Source organism: Protopterus annectens, chromosome 4.part0 (genome assembly GCF_019279795.1).
Source record: "Protopterus annectens isolate FY-2018-M chromosome 4.part0, PAN1.0, whole genome shotgun sequence".
NCBI classification, from domain to species: Eukaryota; Metazoa; Chordata; order Ceratodontiformes; family Protopteridae; genus Protopterus; species Protopterus annectens.
The window spans coordinates 119,877,215-119,899,004 of NC_056733.1; the positions used below are offsets into that span (position 1 = coordinate 119,877,215).

Here is a 21,790-nt window from a genome sequence, read left to right on the forward strand (position 1 = left end):
CCATCATCTTTTCTCCTAGATTGAGATTTCACTCAGCTGAGCAAACTGGGAGTTCAGACATTTCTTAGGTAGACCACAAAGCTAACTTGCATTGCCCACTTGCCCAGACTGCTGCATAAGTATGCATCTTCACCCACAAGACTACTCTCAGTGCTGAGGCCCCTATGAGGGGAAAGCCTTTGGAGCTAAGGTTTTCATTAAGCCTTCCTGAATCCCAAGGAATGTCTCTAGTTTTCTTGCTGATAACACTTAGACACAGATGTTTCACTGTGTGCATTTTCATTTTCATTTTTATGTCTTCCATAATTTTATTGTCTTTTTCCATTCTTCACAAATTCATCTTCTCCTGCTGTACATGAGCTGGATTTGCCAAAGAGATGTACTTGAAACACATCATACCTGTTTTCTGCCTTTACATTTTCAGTTCAGATATTTCACAAGTCATCCTTTAAAAAAAACTGCATTTATCTTTTATCTTAACATTTTGCACTGCTGTCCCTCAGTTTTTAAGTCCATTGCCAGCTTAACCCCAACCTCCAACCATACCTCTCAACTGTCCAGATTTTCACATCATATTTTTGGTCAGTTCCTCATAAAATGTATGTATTCTTGCAAATTATTGAGGATTTAAGTCACTAAATAATGGCAATCATTTGAGTTTCAGACTTCATATCCTTCACAAAATCCATGATATCACAACACTTTTCATTCTAGCAACTTTTTAAGTTTAAAAAGTAAAGGTTTAGTGACTCAGAAAACATCAACAAATCCAAATAAATAAAATTATGTGCCGATCAGCCAACAAGACAGAGCACCCTAGACTTGGAACACTTTAAACTACACTTTTATTAAAAATTACAAAGATTAAGCACTTTCGTCCATACAAATGCATGGACTTCATCAGAATCTAAAATCCATTTAATTAAACAGGATATTTATAGCAAAAGCAATAAAACAATTACATTACGTCATATAAAAATTTTTTAAGGGACCAACAAAATAAAATCCTGAAAAGACGTATTTATAACCCACCCTTATACCCCTCCCTGATTGTTTTAGAAGATGCTATTACTGCAGATCTATATGAATTATAGACTAAGTATAGTGGGAAACGGTGGTATAGATATAATTGAAGTAAAAATTAATGGGATTTATTACAGAAATTGTGGTTAGTTAGTACTATATGTACCATGAAGCCTAATAAGGGGGGAGGTATAGTAATTTTTGATTCTTTACGGTCTTATAAAATTATGTTGGACATCTTGGGTGATGGTGATACTTATCTTAGAGTTTCTACCACCGCAATACATATTGCTTACAATAGAATTGATTTATTCTTAAAAGTGTGGTTTAAAGTGTTCCAAGTATATTGTGTTCTGTCTTGTTGGCTGAGCGGCAGAGTATTTTATTTATTTGACCTTTTTAAGTTAACAACAGCACTGTTTAAATCTTGTCCCTATTTTTGGGCCTTTGTCCTCCCCTATTTTTTGGATTTGTCCAGATCCTAACAGGTTGAGAGAGATGCCCCAACACCCATTTGTTTTCCTTCTTTTTGATTAGAAGATTTGTACGGTCATTTATTTCACCTTTGTTACTGTGACCTCTGTTTTGTTCTTATTGATTTGGTATTCAGATTTACTTTGAGCATCCCAACTACTTGCATTTTTTTATCATTTTGTGTTATCTTTTCTTACTGCTCATTTATATATTTTTTTTAATTTTAAATATTTTACCAACATTCTGCAACCAGTAGATTCATTACACACGTTCTCTTATAAAACAGAGGTAATCCAGAGGGCTCGAGTGAAGTCTGGTATCCCATCTGCGACCTAGAGAGTGACAGGGCTAACAAGAAACAGTGTACAAAGCATTCGTCCACTTTAGCTAGCAGATCTAGGAAACTCTCTCTCTCTAATACCCTCACTGTGGGGAATAAAGATGCCTTGCCGAAGTTTTAAATAGTTTATTCAGTTAAGTAGGTAGAGGAAGACAGATTGCCATCATCACCCAGAATAGTCAAACTGGCACTGACCACTCACTTCCTCCAGCTTGACTCTTAATCAGTCTTGGGCAACCTGGAACCTCTGAGCCAAGGGAACTCATCAAAGTGCTACATTTATTTTGTGGAAATATGTGGACTGGAGCTTTTTGGCCTTTGTGAAAAGATTCTGAAGAATGGCAGTCATGCATTTCCCATTATCAGGTTTTATGCATTACTGATATGTGAAATCTGATTTGTTTATCCGGCAACATCAATACTGAAAAAATGACTGGGCTTCAACTTTTTAGTGTACTCTCTTCTGGAATTTTCCTGAATAACTTTAGTAGCGTTTCCAACTGTAAAATTAGTTAAACTGTCAGTACCCAATTCTGAAATGAAGCAATGCCAAGATTAGATATTTTCCACTGATTCCAACAAAAGTTTATTATGTTTTTTCAGGCCTGGTAAGTGTTTCAGACAAAAAGAGGCGCTAGACTCAGGCTTTGTAGACAGAACTCAAACTTCACAAATCATTAAAGTGATTTTAATCTTTCACCAGAATGGTATATTCTGAGTACAATAAGAGAGTTTACTTTTCCACAGAATAACTTTTCACTCACTCATCTGGGAGCCATTTGTCTACTGGAACAATGTGTTCTATGTTACACACACACACACACACACACACACACACACACACACACACACATATATATATATATATATATATATATATATATATACACACACACACACACACACACACACACACACACACACACACACACACACATATATATATATGGTTCTACCTTACATAGTCGACAGTGCAGAACACCGACAACGCAATCATCGACACCACATTATCGACAGTGCATAAACACGACACCTCACATGCCCGACAACGAAATAACCAACGGTTCACAAACACGAAACCTCATATGCTGCACACACCACAATAACAACAATCAACAAACAAAACACATCCCCTGTCCAAAAACCACACACACAACACAAGCACACCAAAATCCTTACAAACCCACACTAAACCTCACATACACAACTATCTACAACCCTAACCCAAACCCTAACCCTAAGGTCCATCACTATCGTACACTCAGCTAACCCACGCCCTAACCCTAACTCACTTAACCCGCCCCTAACCCAAAGACTTTCACTACTGCACACTCACCTATCCCGCGCCCTAACCCTAACTCACTTAACCCGCCCCTAACCCAAAGACTTTCACTACCGCACACTTACCTGACCCGCGCCCTAACCCTAACTCACTTAACCCATCCCTATCCCCACAGACCGTCAATATCCACACTTACCTTACTCACACCCTAACGTCCGTCACTACCGCATACTTACACAGCCTTTTCTCATGACGGTATCCTCGGCGTCGGTGTTTTCATCCATCGGTCTTCTGCATTTTCGATCTTCTGGCGATCGCGATTGCGTTGTCGATGTTCTGCACTGTCGACTATGTAAGGTAGAACCATATATATATATATATATATATATATATATTGCCTAGGTAAATAATATAATAAATCTGTTTAACATGTGCTTCATTGACAGAGTTATTTTTGATGTCACTAACTGGCAATTGCAGGAGTTTTCAAAAGTAGGAACACTGAGTGTTCCTTTTGTTTTTGAAGGTTTCTTTTAATAGCAAACCTTTTGGATATACAGAAAGTTTCAGCATTAGGGGTAGGACTGTGTGCATGAGTATTTGTGGGTTAGGGTGAGAATAAGAGGTAGGGAAGGAGATAGATTTAGTGGTGTGGGGGGTGGTGTGTATGTGTGTGTGTGTGTGTGTGTGTGTGTGTGTGTGTGTGTGTGTGTGTGTGTGTGTGTGTGTGTGTGTGTGTGTGTGTGTGTGTGTGTGTGTGTGTGTCTGTATTGCCTTACATGAAGTTAGGGCTTGTGTGTATTGTTTGGTGGTACAATTAGGGAACGGGGTTTTATAAGGTAATGTAAAGTAACCCAGTGACATACTCTACTGTTTAATATACATGTTAAGTGCAACACTGCAATACCTCCAAGTGAAGAGTGAAGACAGCATTTATTTATGTAAAGCAAATGTTCAAATAGGTCTGAAGTGCAGGTACAAGTTTTGGGAGCGTGGTGGCAAGACCCATATGTTGGGGTACAGAAGGCAGCAAAATCAGCTCCTTCAGATTTTACACTGAACAGTACTACATTTATGACTCTTTTCTAATAAAATATTCAGTATTGTACTATTGTTGTTTCTCTCCAAGTTGTTAACATTACAGTTTTGTAAAACTACAAATTATATTTAATTCCATGCTATATGTCACATCGTAGCTGCTGTTCGTTTAGCAATTGTAGTTTGTAAAGTGTTCTTCTCATAAGCAGCACTGAGTAACTTGCTGTATTACTTGTATTGATGAAATCTTTATGCCTTTGGAATGCTGTTACTGTTCCATTCACAGTATGGTTCAGATCTAAGGATAAAGCACTATAAATTAAGTTGTCACATAAGTAATGCTAATGTGCATAGCTTGATGTCTACAAGCTGTATAATTCATGTGAGCAGGAAAATAAGAGTTCTGACAGCCGTGAGTGAAGATATTTCAGTTGTTCAGAATATAATTCTGTGAGCTCTTGTCACCTGCCTTTGACTCTCTGCTTCATAGCCCTAGAAATAAAAAGCAATAGCCTTAATTTGACATCTTGTAATGTAAAGGTTTAGCAGATTCATTATTCATGCACAAGATATGTATACACAAATATCTACCATATTTCTCCATAAATGTCAGCTGTGGAACCTCCCAAAACATGCATTTTCTGAGTGCTCACACAGAACAAATGATATCCTCCAGATGTTTTCACTCTGTGACTAACAGTTCCATCTTCTAAGCACAATTTTACGTTAACTGTTTTAGTTCAAGTGGGGCAGTGCTGCAAAGCATGATGGGGAAGGATACTCAGAATAGTTACAAGCATGCTCTACTCCCCCTCCCCCGATAATGGAAATCTGCTAGGCTACAGCTACAAGCTTTTTCATATCTACCACCGTCTAACACACATTTCCATTTCAAATGTCAATCAAAGTGATGCACCCCTAACTGACACAGGGGGTTCAAATGTTGATTCTTCCGTTACTACAACAACATGATGCAAGTATGTTTTCCTAGGACCTATGAGATTTTTATAGACAATGTGCAAGACAGATTGAATCTGCACGAAATTTTCCTTTGAATTCTTCTCTTATTGCTTTATAACATGAGTACTATTAGAAACTTATTGAAAAAGATATTATTCATGACTTAAAGTGCTAGTGAATTTCCAAATTACAATAGGTAGAGTCCCATTTCATATCCTTGCAAGCTATAGATCGCCCTCTATAACCTATGAAACCCATAGATCATACTGAGATCTACAGGAGACACATCATTCAACCCAATACCATATTTATGGACACTTTAAATATGCCTCTATAAACTGGTAGTCCTACACAACCCCAAACTTGCAAGCCCAGAGATTCATGGACTTTGTAAACACAAACCCCATTGATCAGTGTGTCCATACACTCACTAGAGGTGCAAACGTACTGGATCTGGTACTCACAAATATAGGAAAATACTGCCAATCCCACCCAACAGTGTAATATCTTCTCTTGTAATGTCAGACCATAAAGCTGCCGTCTCCTTCAGAATAAAAATCAATACAGTGGAGGTGGTTTCCCTTATCCTAATTTCCTGTGTCCTATCTGAGAGCCAACTAGTTATCCAACATGCAACATAGGGGGTTAATTCCTAATGGCATTAACCCCCATGTTGCATGTTGGATAGCTATTTGACTCTCAGTAACTTGCAGGAAGTTAGGATAAGGGAAACCACCTCCACTGTACTGGGGCCACTCCTTTTTGTCATTTACTTCTCAGAAGTCAAAGTCAATGTCAATGCCTCTGGCTGACCAAGCATGCAGATAACTGCAAATTACGAGCAATTATAGAATCCCCCAAGACACTAACATCCTACAGGAGGACTAACACACACAAATGACAAGTGCCAAAGCCATGGCTTAAAACTCAATGCCAAGAAATACATAATAGTATCCATTGGGAATTTGGTCACCCTAGAAATTACTAGGTTGATAACACACCCCTAAGAGTCGACTCAGTAGCCAGGGATTTGGAGATATATGTGGAGAGTAACCTGGCTTTTAACCAACATGTGTCTAAGGTAGTAAAGAAACCATTCCATGTTCATAGGTTCATAGGTAGGTACTAGGCTATCGGCTCAAGGGCCTATGTAAGCCTAGCCAGCAAGGTTCCATAGCTTACGCCACCCAAGAAAGTTATTTTCCTGTGCTACTGTCCAGCAGTGACACAGAAGGGATCCCTGGGGTGTATTTCCTATTTCCCATCCACTCATCAAGATTTTTCTTGAAGAGTGCTAATGAAGAACTTTGCTTGACATAGATAGCTTGTTCTAGAGTATAGGAAGTCTCTGGGACAGGAATCTATCCCTCCAGCGTGTCCTGTTTATTGTGATGACAAGGTTTAGGTCCCTAGAGCATGTAGCTCGGAGGGATTGGGATTTCTTTAGGTGTAGCATGTCAAACAGCTCTGGGTTCGACATAGCTTTATATGTTAGGCAGAGATCACCTCGGAGTAGGCAATATGCTACAGAGAAAAGCTGGACTTTTTTGAGGCGGTCAGTGTAGGGCAATTGTTTGAGGCCAGTAATCCTCTTTGTGAGGTACTTCTGTGGCCTTTCCAGCTGCTGCAGATGTCTTGTGAGGTACATTCCAAAAGGGACATTGTACTCTATAATGGGTTTTATGAGTGATGAGTAGAGGGGAACAATGACCTCTTTTTTTCTGGATGAGAACTCTTTTATGATGAGGTGTGCCACATAGAAGGACTTCCTGACTACTGTGGTGATGTGACTATCAAAGGAGAGACTACTGTCCACCTGGGTCCCAAGGTCTCTTATCACGCATTCGGTCTTAAGTAGATTGCTGCCTATGTGGTAGTTCATGGGTACAGAGTTTTTACCAAAGGGGATGACACTGCACATTTTGGAATTGAGCTTGAGGCCATGGCTCTGACACCAGGCATCTGTCTCAGTGAGGCCCTTCTGTAGGATGTCCACATCATTTGGGGACTTGACTATGGCTCCTAGTTTGCAGTCATCTGCGAACTTCGTTACCAGAGGCCTTCTGTGTTAGCCTGTACTTCAGAGAAGTAGATACCAAACAGGAGAGGTCCCAGGACGGAACCCTGTGGTACTCCACTTGTCACTGCTTTGAGGTCAGATTTGGAGTCTGCAACTTTTACAGTGTGGGTTCTGTCAGTGAGCCATTTGGCAACCCATCATGTGACGTAGGGATTTATACCTAGTTTAGTGAGTTTAGCTATAATTCCAGAATGGAGGATGGTGTCGAAAGCCTTGGCGATGTCAAGATAAGCTGTGTGAACCACCTTACCCTCATCCACGGCTTTGGTCACTGCCTCATCTTATAAGCAAGGGAATGGCATCTAGATCCAAGGAGGTCATCATTTCTCTGTAGTCGGCCCTCTTCAGACCCATCATTGTGTACAACATACCTTTCTGTATGTACCTTACCAGGCACATGCAGCAACTGGAACATCCACAGAGGTTCTTAACAAAAATAATACAGGGTGTAAACAACATGCCCTTTGCAGGTTGTCTCAAAGCACTATTTCTATACTCAGTTTCCTGTAGACTGTTAAGAGGCAATATGTGCCTGCCATACAAGTCATCCTTGGATCCCACTCTGATAGACCTTCTGCACACCTGCAAAACCAGTAGCACCAGAACCACTTGATCAAGGGTCTTGAATTTTACTTGCGACATAAACAGGACGTGGTGGAGGGACAGGTATGCGTCTCAGAGAATTCCTGTCCTTTGGAATAAGCTTCCCATCTATGTGAAGCAAAGTACTTCCCTAACCCTTTACAAGCGTACCCTGGACTGGTGGATAGGAAATTGGAAATTCACCCCAGGTCTAGCGCCTGTATCTCTAATGGACAGAGGAAGTCTGTAAATCATCCCCTATAGCTCACAAATACATCTTAAAATAACCTTTAAGGCTCAAAACACTTCTGGGATGCATAGCTAGGCCTATAAAGGCCCCATTCATCATTAGCCTAGTATACAGCTATGAACTTACTCATTTTTCTCTGGCATCACAAGTTAAAGACCATTAGTGAAATTAGCATATGAGTGAAAAGTGCATTTGGAATGGCTTTGAAACAGAATGTTCTGTACTAGAGTCAGTATTTATTTATTTATTTATTTGTTACCACATAAGTGAGATCATATTTCACTGATCCTCTTCAGCCACAACCCAGGCCATAAGAGCAAGGATACTACAGGAACTGTATATGGACAGTTTAAAGTAGCTACTAAACCAGTATGTTTTTCAATGGCCACTACAGGTATCTGGAAAAAGCCACTGCAGACAATGACTAGAAGTTAGCACTGAACACCAGACTGTGGTACTGTGCAGAAGATATCTTACCAATGTGCTTAGTATCATTAACATGTTTGGTATAGTTCCTGGTTCAATATTTTTTTTACATTACTTAGATGAGATATTGATATTTTTCTGCTTTATGAAAACATATAGTCCACATTCTGTACTAGAAAGTGTCCAGCTTCTAATGGTGTTACATCACATTTACAGCACACACTAATCGCTTTCTGCTGCTCGTGATTCTGGTAGCACATTATAGCTTTTTGATAATACCAAACCTGTTAGAACTAATAAAATGTTTTGTGAGTTAGAAAAACCCTAGCAGCACATGTACTCTCTTTTCAGTTCACAATAAAAGCAGCACAGAAAAAAGAACATTTGAAATTAACTTTCCCTCTGAGAGTTTCATTGGGCTAAACTGACACAAGTAAAAGTGTTAGGTCTATACATAATGTAATTAACTATCCAGTTTAACAGCTATAACATGCTAGGATTCAGAAACATTACCACCAACAGTAAGCCCTTTATACAGATGGTAGTAGCCATTCATGATTCAGAGACATCCCTACTGTACTGCTTTACCTCAAAGACATGAAGCACTGTAGTGGTCTGTTTATCTAGCCTGCTGCTCATAAGTCATTCCAGAAGAGTCACATACGTTAATTAAGCAGTGATCTCCCTCAAAAAATACCTGTGGTAAGTGATTCATTCAGTGACAATAATTAACTTAGGAAAAAACATTTCGCTCACACATTACTTTACATGGATGATATCGCATTAGAGTTAAGTGCCAGGGAATTTAGGAGGCAGGTAGTGTTAGGTGTGTGTGTGTGTGTGTGTGTGTGTGTGTGTGTGTGTGTGTGTGTGTGTGTGTGTGTGCGTGCGTGCGTGCGTGTGTGTGTGTGTGAGGAATCCATACTCCTGAACTTTCCCTAGACTAATGAGCAGTGGATATAATACAGTGGGAGACAAAAGACACCAGGGAAAACTGCTAAATAAAACAGAAGGTTTGCAGCAGGAAGGATGTATGGGGAGGACCCTAGCCAGCAGGAACACTCTTTAATGTTACCTTAATCCACATACAAGTTAATAGAACTCAGATTTTACAGCTAAAAATATAGACGCAAACAGGTATTAAACTCCAATGTCTGGCATTACTGGATGACGTAATGCTGCCTGGCATACGGGGCCCATGCTTAAGACTTCTAGACAAAGCCGGGGGGACACTAGATGATACCAGGGAGTCTTTTTAAGTTTTTCTGTACTCCACTTAAAAAGTTAACAGAGTGACAGGCCTTGCATCCTGATGTATTTACTCAGGAGTAAGAATAATGAAACTCTAATGTTTAGCATTATTGAAATACTGTAGTCATTTATGATTTAAGAGGGATGGGAAAAAATAAGAGGCAACATCAGGGATGTTCTGTAATCTCAAGGCCAAATGCAAGCTATGCCAGTGTGTGTGTGAGAATGAATGAGGGGAGTGTCTCTGCCAATGCAATGCATGGGCCAACAGAGGTGATTACCAAAGGAAAGTGCTAATTAGCACTAGTGGTAACACTGATCAATTCAGAGACATGCAAATTTTTCAGTAATGAGGTCTTTCTTCATTGCAGGTAACGTGTATCTGAGTGCATTTCCCATGATTGTGAAAACTGATACTTTTGGCCACAGCAGTTTCTGTGAGAACAGGAGACATTCCTAAACCTGAAATTAATATTTTAAAGCTTCCTGGCCTTTTGTTATAGATGGATCCTTTCTGAATATTATAAAAAATATATCTTTTTCAAGATTTAGCATATATCTAAAGGTATGCACCTTGATGAAGTAACACATCATATTTTTAATCTACAAATACCAAGACTGATAAAACTCAACAGAAATGGAGACTCCCTCACTTAATTAAGATGAGGTTTTAAAGTCTCTCAGAAATATTCAGTTTAACTGAAGAATTACCAGGCTTCTTTTCTGCCTTCCAGGTATGTGGAGTTAAAGAGTGATCCCTTTCATTAGTTTCACCATATGCTGCAGTAAAATGTTTAGCTTCCTGCTACCCACACAGGAGCTTGTTTTATATCCATGGGTATCAAAACAGCTTTTGATTTTGTTTTCCATACATTTTTGAAAGAAGTATTAGAATATACCACCTCTTTTCTACCTTTTCCAAATCTTTGTGTACACATTAATTAGTGGTCATGTAATTTCTTCTTCTGATGTATTAAACTGGCATGCCCTTTGAATCTGGATATATTTGTCATGGTTCTGTTATATTTTGTCAAAAGTGATACTTGTTAAAATATATTTCTTGAGACTGAACAGTTCAAAGTCAGGATGTTTGGAAGTCTCACACTTTTGAAATTTTTTTTGCTCAACCCACAACCTTGCTCATTGGCCCCACCACTTTCATCCAACTGACCTATTCATTCCAGGAAAATGGGAGCTGGGTATTCCCAGGCTAGGTGACAGGCCTGCAGCACATTTATTCCTGCCTGAGAATCCATATCAGCCCTCTATTCCATGGCTAGGCAGGTGATAGAGACTGGACCATCTAGCTAGTCCTGGGAGTCAGCCTACCCTGTACCCCTAGGAGCACCCCCCAGTGGCTCCTGCATACCTGCAGTTTGTACCTCCAGAGGGAAGTGCACATACATCATGCCTTCTTGCATGTAAAAGTTCTGTCGATGGTGTTTCTTTTCCATCCATCATTGTGCTCTGTTAGACACTTCATCTGTGGTTCTTAAGGGAATGCACGTGTGTGTCAGAAGATCTGACTCATATCAGGTATGCAGCATCACCCACATGCCCTTAATGTGAAATGCCTCTGCTTATCTGACCATGATCTAAGACAGACAAATGCCATAGATGTAGGTGTTTACCTGAATGCCTTATGCATAGATTCCTCATCCATCCCTTGAGATTGCATACAGCATATGTTTAGTGACCAGTTGCTACATCGTTTAATGTATTTATGTGCATATTAGAACTAGATGTCTTGATGGTAATATTTATACATTACACTACTTATTTGAGTCTAGGGATTTCATCCCCAATATGGAATCCATAAATAATCAAGGTCTTGTCTACATGTGTGTTGGCCTCTTGATATGCATTGTGGACTGCTGCTTCACTAAGTTAGGAGCTTGTCTATGATTTTGCTTGTTGCATTATGCAGACTAGAAACTGGTGTAGAAGTAAAATACCTGAGTAGATAATATGCACTGATAAAAGATACACAAATGTGCAGCAACAAAAATCAGTCCAGGGGTTGTGGAAGTAAAAGACCTCAGTGAATAATCCACATGGATAGGAAGAACAAATGTCCAACAGTAGAAATCAGTGCCCTTCTTCTAGTCATCCTCTGGGCTGAAACTTGGAATAACAAATGTGCTAGCTGGTACATGGCTGGTTGGTCGCAGGGGCTGTGGCTAAAAAGGAGACTAAAAATGACTTCACAAATAAATTGCTTTTAAAAAAAGCTCTCAAGTCTCCCCAAGTTTTTTAGAGATATATTTATATAAATATATATATATATATATATATATATATATATATATATATATATATATATATAAAACAACAATGAATAGTGCATAAAACTGAATAAATATCCTGACAATGAAGAATGAAAATGAAGGGTTATAAAAATGTTACTAAGCACTGAGTTTCGATATCAGTTCTCTATGCAAGTCATGAATCATATGTCGCAACTCTGTACGTGTGGCAGCTCCACTGAGACCCCTCTCTCATGGTCAGAGGAGTACAGTTTGAGTGTTTCAAAAACAGAGGTTGCTTATGTTCCAGTTATGTAAAAGTCACTGTCACCAGTCTCATCCATACCAACACAGATAAAACAATTACAGACTGCACTTACAAGTAACATGGTTAACTCCTTAACAAACATCTCCATCCACATAAATTAAACCACTAGAAAAGAAATACTTCAAAAATACCACAAAAATCACAACCATAAACAAACAATTGGAAAATATCATCATTAGCAAAGGCTCACCCAGCAAAATAGGCCAAACCCAGTAAATAAGATACAACTAAAAACTGTAAACCTAGTGTATATAAACATAACTCTCAGCACTACTACAATTACTGACGGTGTAAAATATAAAAGTTACCTCGGAACTAAAACAAAAAAATCACACCATAAAACACCCAATTTCATAACAGGATATGCAAAATATTTAAAGCCCTTTTCAAATGACTTTTGCAATTGCTACATTCCTCTTGAATAAATAGAAAACTAATCCTGGCTAACAAACACAGAAAAATCAATAATCTGAAAATGTAAGGGTTCTGCTTTACTGATAAAGAAATATTTCATACTGTGCAATTCTGAAATAAATTTAAAATTCTAACACTCCTTTCAATCTGAATGTTTATGTATGGAATTAAATGTACATATTACAAAGCTGATGTCAGAAGCTAATAAAAAAAAAAAAGGAACTAATTTGGCCTTTGGGAGAGCAGCAGAATGGTGGCACAATTAGCATGGTGCTCACAGAACTTACTTCTCAGCTAGGTTGCCTTGTTTGCAGAGACTACACATACTCCATGGTTCTGTTTGGGGTTTTGTTGCGTGCTCCTATTTCTTCCCACATCACAAAGGCATGCAGAAGCTGAATAAGAAGTCTTCCAAACTGACTATAGCAGTAGAAGCAAGTGTTTGTCCATTAGCATGCACATCCCATCCTGCTGCTGTCCCATTCAGAATTAGTTTCATTAGCATTAAACCTTAGGATAGGGTCTTGTCTCCCCTCAGCATCTGCATTGGATTAAACAGGTTATCAAAATATTAAGGAATGAATAAACAGAAGAAAACAAAAGAGGAGAAGTAACTTGTCAGTCATGCACCAACCCACTTGGAATACCCTCTGTAAGGAGATTTTAATAATAATAATAATAATACCCATTTGTTAACCAGGTAGTTCCAGTAGTCAGGAAATCCTTCTACGTGGCACACCTCATCACAAAAGGTTTCTCATCCAGAAAACAAGAGGTCATTGTTCCCCTCTACTCATCACTCATTAGACCCATTATAGAGTACAACGCCCCTTTTGGTATGTACCTCACAAAACATCTACAACAACTGGAAAGGTTGCAGAAATACCTCAGAAAGAGGATTACCGGCCTCAAACAGATGCCCTACACAGACCATCTCAAAAAATCTAGCTTTACTCCATCGCATATCGCCTACTCAGAGGTGATCTCTGCCTAACATACAAAGCTATGTCAAACCCAGAGCTGTTGGACATGCTCCACTTAAAGAAATCCCAATCCCTCCGAGCTACACACTCTAGGGACCTAAACCTTGTCACCACAATAAACAGAACATGCCGGAGGGATAGATTCCTGTCCCAGAGACTTCCCATACTCTGGAATAAACTACCTATCTATATCAAACAAAGCTCCTCATTAGCACTCTTCAAGAAAAATCTTGATGATTGGATGGGAAATAGGAAATTCACCCAGGGGATCACCTCTGTGGCTCTGCTCAACAGTGGCACAGGAAAATAATTTTCTTGGGTGGCAAAAGCCAGGGTACCTTTTTGTCTGGTTTTGTATAGGCCCCAGGGCCGATAGCCTAGTACCTACCTATGAACCTGTGAACACACAGTCCCTTTTTAGGGGCAACCTAGAAGCAGTGTTTGGTTAAGTAACTTGTGCAAGGTCACAGAATAGGCAAACAAAGGAATCAAACCCTATACCAAAGAAATAACAGCTCACAGCCTTCACCCTCTGCTCCAATTGCCAGACATGATAAGTGTAGCTAGTGCCTTTGATGCCTTTAGTATTCACCTAGTCACATTAATGGGTGATAGATATTTTAAACATTCTTTGTGGAGTATTTTTTGCTTGCCTTTAATAATACATTTTGTTTTGTACATTTATTTATAACAGGCAAGCTATATAAAACACATTTCTTGAAACATTATGTGAAAAACCTTCAGCTTGCTGGCAGTGCTTCCTCTTCTATGTAAAAACATGTTTTTAGTGCTGTTAAACTGGAACACATAATCAATATTACACAACCTCACTTCCTCTGGTGAATCACCAAAACAATTCATAGCAGATATGAAAAATAAACACCCCTATTAAGAGATGAAGATCTCCTTCCAGTCTGTCACTTCAGACTATAACATTCAAAAATGGATTGCTTTTTGGAACATGTTTGTTTAAGATAACTTTAAGTATCCACTCTCTGTTAGGTTATTCAAAACATTTTATTTTTGCACACTCATGTACTGTCATTCTTTACTTCCTGTGGGCCGCCTTCCCTCATAAACAGGATAGACTAATACAGCCTCAGTAGTTTTTGTGTTTCTCATCTTGTTCTAGGCAGACATCATGTTATACATTTTTCATGCTTAGCAAGGCATTTTATTTGCTCTTTGTAACTTAAACCATTTCATATTATGTAGTTCATCTGTAAGCATTTCACAGCTGTTACAAATTTTACAAAGTGACGACTTTACATTTCATGTAGACCATTTATCTTTTTTTTTCTAATATCTGAGCAGCTGCTGAATATGAAACCTTATTAAATAACCTGATATATTGTAAAACACTGGCATGTACAGTTCACTATAGGTCATTTATTTATTTAAACTTATTTTTATTTGGCTCTGCCCTGTGTAAACTAGGTGATGTTTTAATTCATGAAGTACATGTGCTCCATGCTGCCGCTCATTAATTGCTGTTCATCATAGCACCAGAATCATTTCTGGTGTGGTTTCTATTGTGCATGAGCACTGAGGCAAAGTCTTTGAGCTGTTCAAGTTTTCTCCACAGGTCTGCACCAGTGGAGACATTGGAATTAGTATATTTAAGTAAGGGTGTGTGGGCAACATAGCCCCAATAAGGCAGTATGGGTGAGGGGGGCTTGTCTGCAAAGTTTGATTTTCTTACTGTTTATTTAGTTTACATTTTGTTTATCATTGTATATCACTGGTCAAATAATGACCAGCTGTCCAAGTTCAGTGCAAAACAGGAACATATAGTATAAACAATAACAATCAAAGGAACACAGTGGCAGTAATAACAGTCAGTGTACAAGAGTTTACAGAGACTAATGCTTAGACAGTCATGGGGTAACATAGAGTAATGATACTTAAGTACTCATTACAAATGATCAAAGTTTTGACTCGTTTGTTTCATTAGACGTAGATTTGACAGGTTTCTTCTCAACAAGATGTAGTGGAACCTTTATCTGGTTAGAGCCAAGTTTCGAGAAAATTCTGAGAGAAAATTTCCCAAAACATATCAGTGAACTGTAATTTATCCATAATCCATGACTGGGTGTGGGTATTATACAATTTTCCCATGGCTGGTGAAGTTTACTTATGAGGATAAAGGTGTGAAATTGTCATCATAGCTGCAAAATGTAAGGCTGTAGTAATAAATATAAGTTCTATTGACTATTGTTTAACCTAATGTGTTTTAAAACATTGTTTATGTAGCTATTAGCAGTGCTGTTTCCCTGATCTGCTAATTAATTATTTTATTTACTGATTTGCAGTGATTCGAGCAAAAGCAGTCAGTGAAAAAGAAGTGGATTCAGGGAATGACGTTTATGGCAATCCAATTAAGAGAATCCAGTATGAGATCAAGCAGATCGGTAAGTGTTGAGGGAAGGGTAATCACTAAAATCATTGGGGTACACTGAAGTAATTTGTTGTTGAGTGTGTAACACCATACGTGATTGAATAGTGAACTGCTGCAGGTTGTACTAATGATGAAATCTGAATTTTCTCTTTTCAAATGGTGCTGCAACTGGGCATCTGCCCATATAGTCAGTGACCTGAGAACATCTACCCATGCAGCAACCTAAATGCACCTGCGCATGCAGTGAACTAAAGGTATCTGCCCATGCAGTCAGTGAGCTGAGGACATCTACCCATGCAGTAACCTAAATGCACCTGCACATGCAGTGAGCTAAAGGCATCTGCCTATGCAGTCAATGACCTGAGGACATCTACCCATACAGCAGCCTAAATGCACCTGCACATGCAGTGAACTAAAGGCATCTGCCCATGCAGTCAGTGACCTGAAGACATCTACCCTAGGATCAAGGGACTCAAACAGATGCCCTACGCAGTTAGGCTAAAGAAACTCCAGCTCTACTCAGTTGCTTACCTCCTACTCAGAGGCGATCTGTGCCTGACGTATAAAGCCATGTCCAAACCAGAATTAATGGACATGCTCCACCTCAGGAAATCCAAATCCCTTAGAGCTACACGCTCCAGGGACTTAAACCTCAGCACAGAAATAAATACGACATGCTGGAGGGACAGATTCATATCCCAGAGGCTCCCCTCACTCTGAAACAAAATCCCAATCCATGTTAGGCAGAGCCCCTCATTGACCCTCTTCAAGAGAAATCTTGACGAGTGGATGGGAGATCATAGTTTTACCCCTGGGATCTCCTCTTTGTCCCTACTAGACAGAGGCACAGTAAACTAACCTTAAAAGGGCTATCTTCTGTGACCTACTATACAGAGGCACAGTCAACTAATCTAAAAGGGTGGCGAAAGCCAAACACACTCTGGCTAGGCTTATAAATGCCCTAGGGTAGATAGCCTAGTATCAGCCTATGAACCTATGAACCCATGCAGCAACCTAAATGCACCTGCACATGCAGTGAACTAAAGGCATCTGCCCATGCAGTCAGTAAGCTGAGGACATCTACCCATGCAATGAACTAAATACACCTGCACAAGCAGTGACCTAAAGGCATTTGCTCATGCAGTGATCACAGGGCATCTGTCCATGCAGGCAGTGACCAGAAGACATCTTCCCATGCAGTCAGTGACCAGAAGACATCTTCCCATGCAGTCACATGAGGGAATATGCTCATATAGTCAGTGACCTGAAGATAGTTTCCCGTATGACCAGTGACCACAGGGTACCTGGTCATGCAGTCAATGACCTGAGGGCATCTGCCAGTGTATTCACTTGAGGGTATCCACCTATTCAGTCAGTAACCGCACAGCACCTACCCATGCAATCAGTGATCTAAAGGCATTAGGCCATGCAGTGACCTAAGAGCTTATGCCCAAGCAGCCACTGGCCTGAAGGCACCCAATCAAGCAGTCAGTCATCCAAGTTCACAAATCAGTCTGCACAAAGAATGACCAGCTGAAGAAAGGAGGAAGCATTTAATAGTCTGTATGCCTTTTCCAGGACAGGAGGACAGACTCTTCACATTGTACTACTTTGGAAATTCTAGGACAGACAATTGCAGGCAGGTAATTCAATTAGTAAGTCTTACAACACTATCTCTGGCATGTGGAAATCTGTTTGCATTAGCATTTCACAGCACTAGCATGGCAGTGCCCAGGATAAGCTTACAGAACAAATTTGCATACAAGTATAGATAATGTTTCTGTATGACACCGCCTCTGCAAGCTACTCCAACTCTCATCCTGTGAAGGAGCATGAATGGATACAGGCAGCCCCCCCCCCGCCCCCCGCCAATTAAAAGTTCAAGACATGCAATGCTCAGTCCTGAAATGCTGAAAAAAAGCAAATTGAAGATAAAAGAGAAAAGTGAATGTTGAACATTGCTTCTCACCTTTTTTTCTTTTTTTTTGCTGGGGGGGGGTGCAAGCCTCCCACATCCCTTGAAGTTATGTCTACCAAATCCAAAATCACCATACCTTGGAGAAAAGGGAATATTCTGAGAAATAGCAATAACGAACTTAGTATACTTAAGTCCACATTTTCGGTCTCTCAGTTTCAACATTCCAGAATTCAGTATTGCGAGTGTCTCATTTCAAATGGTTATCTACAGACAGCTATAGGTATGGAAATCCAGCAGGATATCAGTTAGATAACATAAATATGGGGGGGGCAATAAATTAATGTTTGATAAACCTGGGGAAGCTGGTCTAGCTTCAGTAACAGTAGGACTAAGGATGACAAGCATTAGGACAAGCGCAGCATGCAATACTTTCCCAGGTTATTACAGTCCCTCCCCCCTTCCATGATACATATGTTGCTACTCCTCTGCAGATGTCAGGTGAACCATATGAAGCGCTAAATGCTTGCAGTCATGGGCCTGCTCTTTCAGATCTCCTATTATGGTAAGTACATAACTTTTGTATCTTGTAGAAGGAAGTCCATTCTCAGTAACAGTAGGACTGATACCCAGGCTAATTTTCTGGGCTGGTCTCTCTTATGAGTAGAAATCCCTTGTAACTATGGCTCCAAAGGAGGACATGGACATAGATATCACATGCAGATTATGGTGTCTTGTGAAGGTGTTTAGAAAAGACCAGGTAGCTGTGGTTCTATATTACAAGAACGAAGCTTTACTTAATCGAATCAGTAAAGCTCGAACTTGTAATATCGAAACCATAAATTGTCGAACGGACAATTTAACCCAAGGAAACACTTCCCTTGGCCGTTCTGTGGAGTATGCCCATTTGTCCATTTTGGAGCGATCTCGGAGTTGGTATATTTAGGAAAGGGGTGTGGAGGGCACATCCCCCCCACATCAGGGGGGGTGGCAAAGCCCCCTACTTGATTTCGGATGTAAAGGTTTTTTTTTTATTCAGCCAAGGGAAGTGTTTTCCTTGGTTGAATCGGCCGTTCGACAATTTTAGCTGTTGATATTATAAGATCGAGCTTTAGTTATTTGATGAACTAAAGCTTCGATGTTGTAAAATAGACACATAGCTGCTACCTAAATACCATCCAGAACTGCATTCTGGGAAAAAGCTAGGAATGTAGCATGTGTTCAAGTAGCCCAAACATTTATATTAAAAGGAAGAGGTATATTATATTGGCATAACAAAACTGAACACAGACAGTGAGCCATTTGTCTAAAGTGTCTTAGGTTCATAGGTTCATAGGTTGGTACTAGGCTATCGGCCCTAGGGCATATACAAGCTTATCCATAACAATTCCCTGAATATTTCTTCCCACAATATTTAATTCCCTGGACCCCTGTCTAGCAGGGCTACTGATGTGATCCCCGGGGTGAATTTCCTATCTCCCATCCAGTCGTCAAGGTTCCTTTTGAAGAGCGCCAAGGAGGCACTCTGTTTGATATGTATGGGCAGTCTATTCCAGAGTATGGGGAGTCTCTGGGTCAGGAACCTAGCCCTCCAGCATGTTTTATTCATTGTGATGACAAGGTTTAGATCCCTGGAGCATGTGGCTCTGAGGGATTGGGATTTCTTTAAGAGGAGCATGTCCAACAGCTCAGGGTTTGACATGGCCTTGTATGTTAAGCAGAGATCGCCCCTGAGTAGACGATATACCACAGAGTATAGCTGGAGTTTTTTTAGATGGTCAGTATAGGGCATCTGCTTTAGGCCTGTGATTCTTTTAGTGAGGTATTTCTGTGGCCTTTCCAGCTGTTGCAGATGTCTTGTGAGGTACATACCAAACGGGGCATTGTACTCTATAATGGGTCTAATGAGGGATAAGTACAGTGGGACAATGACCTCCTTTTTTCTTGATGAAAAGCCCTTAGTGATGAGGTGTGCCACATAATAGGATTTCCTGACTGCTGTGGTGATGTGGTTATCTAAGGTGTGACCACTGTCCATCTGTGTCCCTAAGTCTCTCATCACACTTTCGGTGTTTAGTGTACTGCCACTTATGTGGTAATTCATGGGTACAGGGTTTTTCCCAAAGGGGATAACTATACATTTCTTGGCATTAAGCTTGAGTCCATGGTTCTGGCACCAAGCATCTGTTTCTGTAAGGCCCTTTTGTAGAATATCCACATCATTTGGGGATTCAGTAATGGCTCCCAGTTTGCAGTCATCTGCGAACATTGTTAGCCAGAGTCCCTTAGTGTTGGCCTGTACTTCCAAGAAGTAGATGCCAAACAAGTGCGGTCCCAGGACTGAACCCTGAGGTACTCCACTTGTCACTTGTCTGAAGCTGGATTTGAAGTCGGCTACTTTTACAGTCTGGGTTTGTTCAGTAAGCCAGTTGGCAACCCATCGAGTGACATAGGGATTTATGCCCAGCTTAGTAAGTTTATCTATGATTCCAGAGTGGGGGATGGTTTTGAAGGCCTTGGCGAGGTCCATATAGGCTGTGTGGACCGCCTTACCCTTGTCCACAGCTCTGGAGACTGATTCAAAGAAGTCAGTCAGGTTCAGGAGACAAGGTCGGCCCTTCACGAACCCAAACTGGGTGGGGTCCAGTGTTTGAAGGTTGCCAATGTCCTTGTTTATAAGTTCCATGATAATGCGTTCTATGCCCTTGCAGATCAAGCTCGTCAGACTGATAGGATGGTAGTTCCCAGGATCCAAGGTGGATCTCCCTTGTGGAGTGGGATAACTGTAGCTGTGCACCACTCAATGGGCATGAAGCCTGAGGTGAGGCTATGATTAAACATGACACTTAGGTGAGGTGCCAGTTCATTTTGTAGTTCATGTAGTACACAGCCCAGGATGTCATCTGGTCCCATGGATGCTGTATTCTTAGCTTTGGAGAGTGCGGTTTCTACCTGTGTGGCCATGATTACTGGAATTTGGCAATCATTTGGTATTGAGATGGGCCCTTTAGGGGGTGAGAGGGGGGTGAAGTTTGCACTAAATCGATCTGCCAGGATATTGGCAATATCCTTGGGATCAGTATATTTAATGTCATTCTGTTGCAGCTCAGAGCATATCTGAGCATTGCCATTTAGATTCTTGACATAACTATAGAATGCCTTGTGGTTATCTTTCAAATTTTTGGCAATTTTATTTTTGTAACTAGCTTTGGAGGATTTTATGAGGGATCTCAGCTTCTTAATGAGGCTGGTAAGGGAGTTTTTTGCATCCTGGGATTTTCCTCTTTTCTGCAACAGTTTCTTTCTTCTGTTGTATAGTTTGTTTATGGCAGGGGACCACCAGATTGGCTTCCTTTTTTTGGAGGAGAGCGTCTTGATTCTATTTGGGATGGCACAATTCATGTACGAGTGGATGCGCTCGTACAGTGCCTTAGTGTAGGATTCAGCAGTCGAACTTTCAGCTCCCATCTGCATGGGTGTCATGAGGTTTGTCACTTCTGACTTGAGTAGCATGAAGTTGGTTTTGGAGAAGTTTTTTACGGAGGTTTCCTTACTGGGGGGTGGGGGTGGGATGTGGATGTCAAGGGTGATTTGCTTATGGTCACACCTGGCGTGGAGCATCTATCTCCCACATTGGTAATGACCAGGTCTAGGATATTTGAGCCACTGGTGGGATAATGGATTAGTTTATCCAGGGCATTGGAATTTATGAATTCCAAGAACCATTGGGAAAAGGTGTTGGTACCCGAGTAGTTTTCCCAGTTAATGGCAGGGTAGTTGAAATCACCCAGTATTAGGGT

At 40.3% G+C, this 21,790-nt stretch overlaps 1 protein-coding gene across 1 annotated transcript in view; it reads left to right on the top strand.

The window, feature by feature from the left end:
• TIMP2 (TIMP metallopeptidase inhibitor 2) overlaps positions 1-21,790 on the top strand; it is a 535,925-nt gene that overhangs the window by 308,439 nt on the left and 205,696 nt on the right. Inside the window, exon 2 of the mRNA XM_044068139.1 lies at positions 15,990-16,088. Coding sequence (XP_043924074.1) covers positions 15,990-16,088 — 99 coding nt within the window. The remainder of the gene's footprint in view (positions 1-15,989; positions 16,089-21,790) is intronic.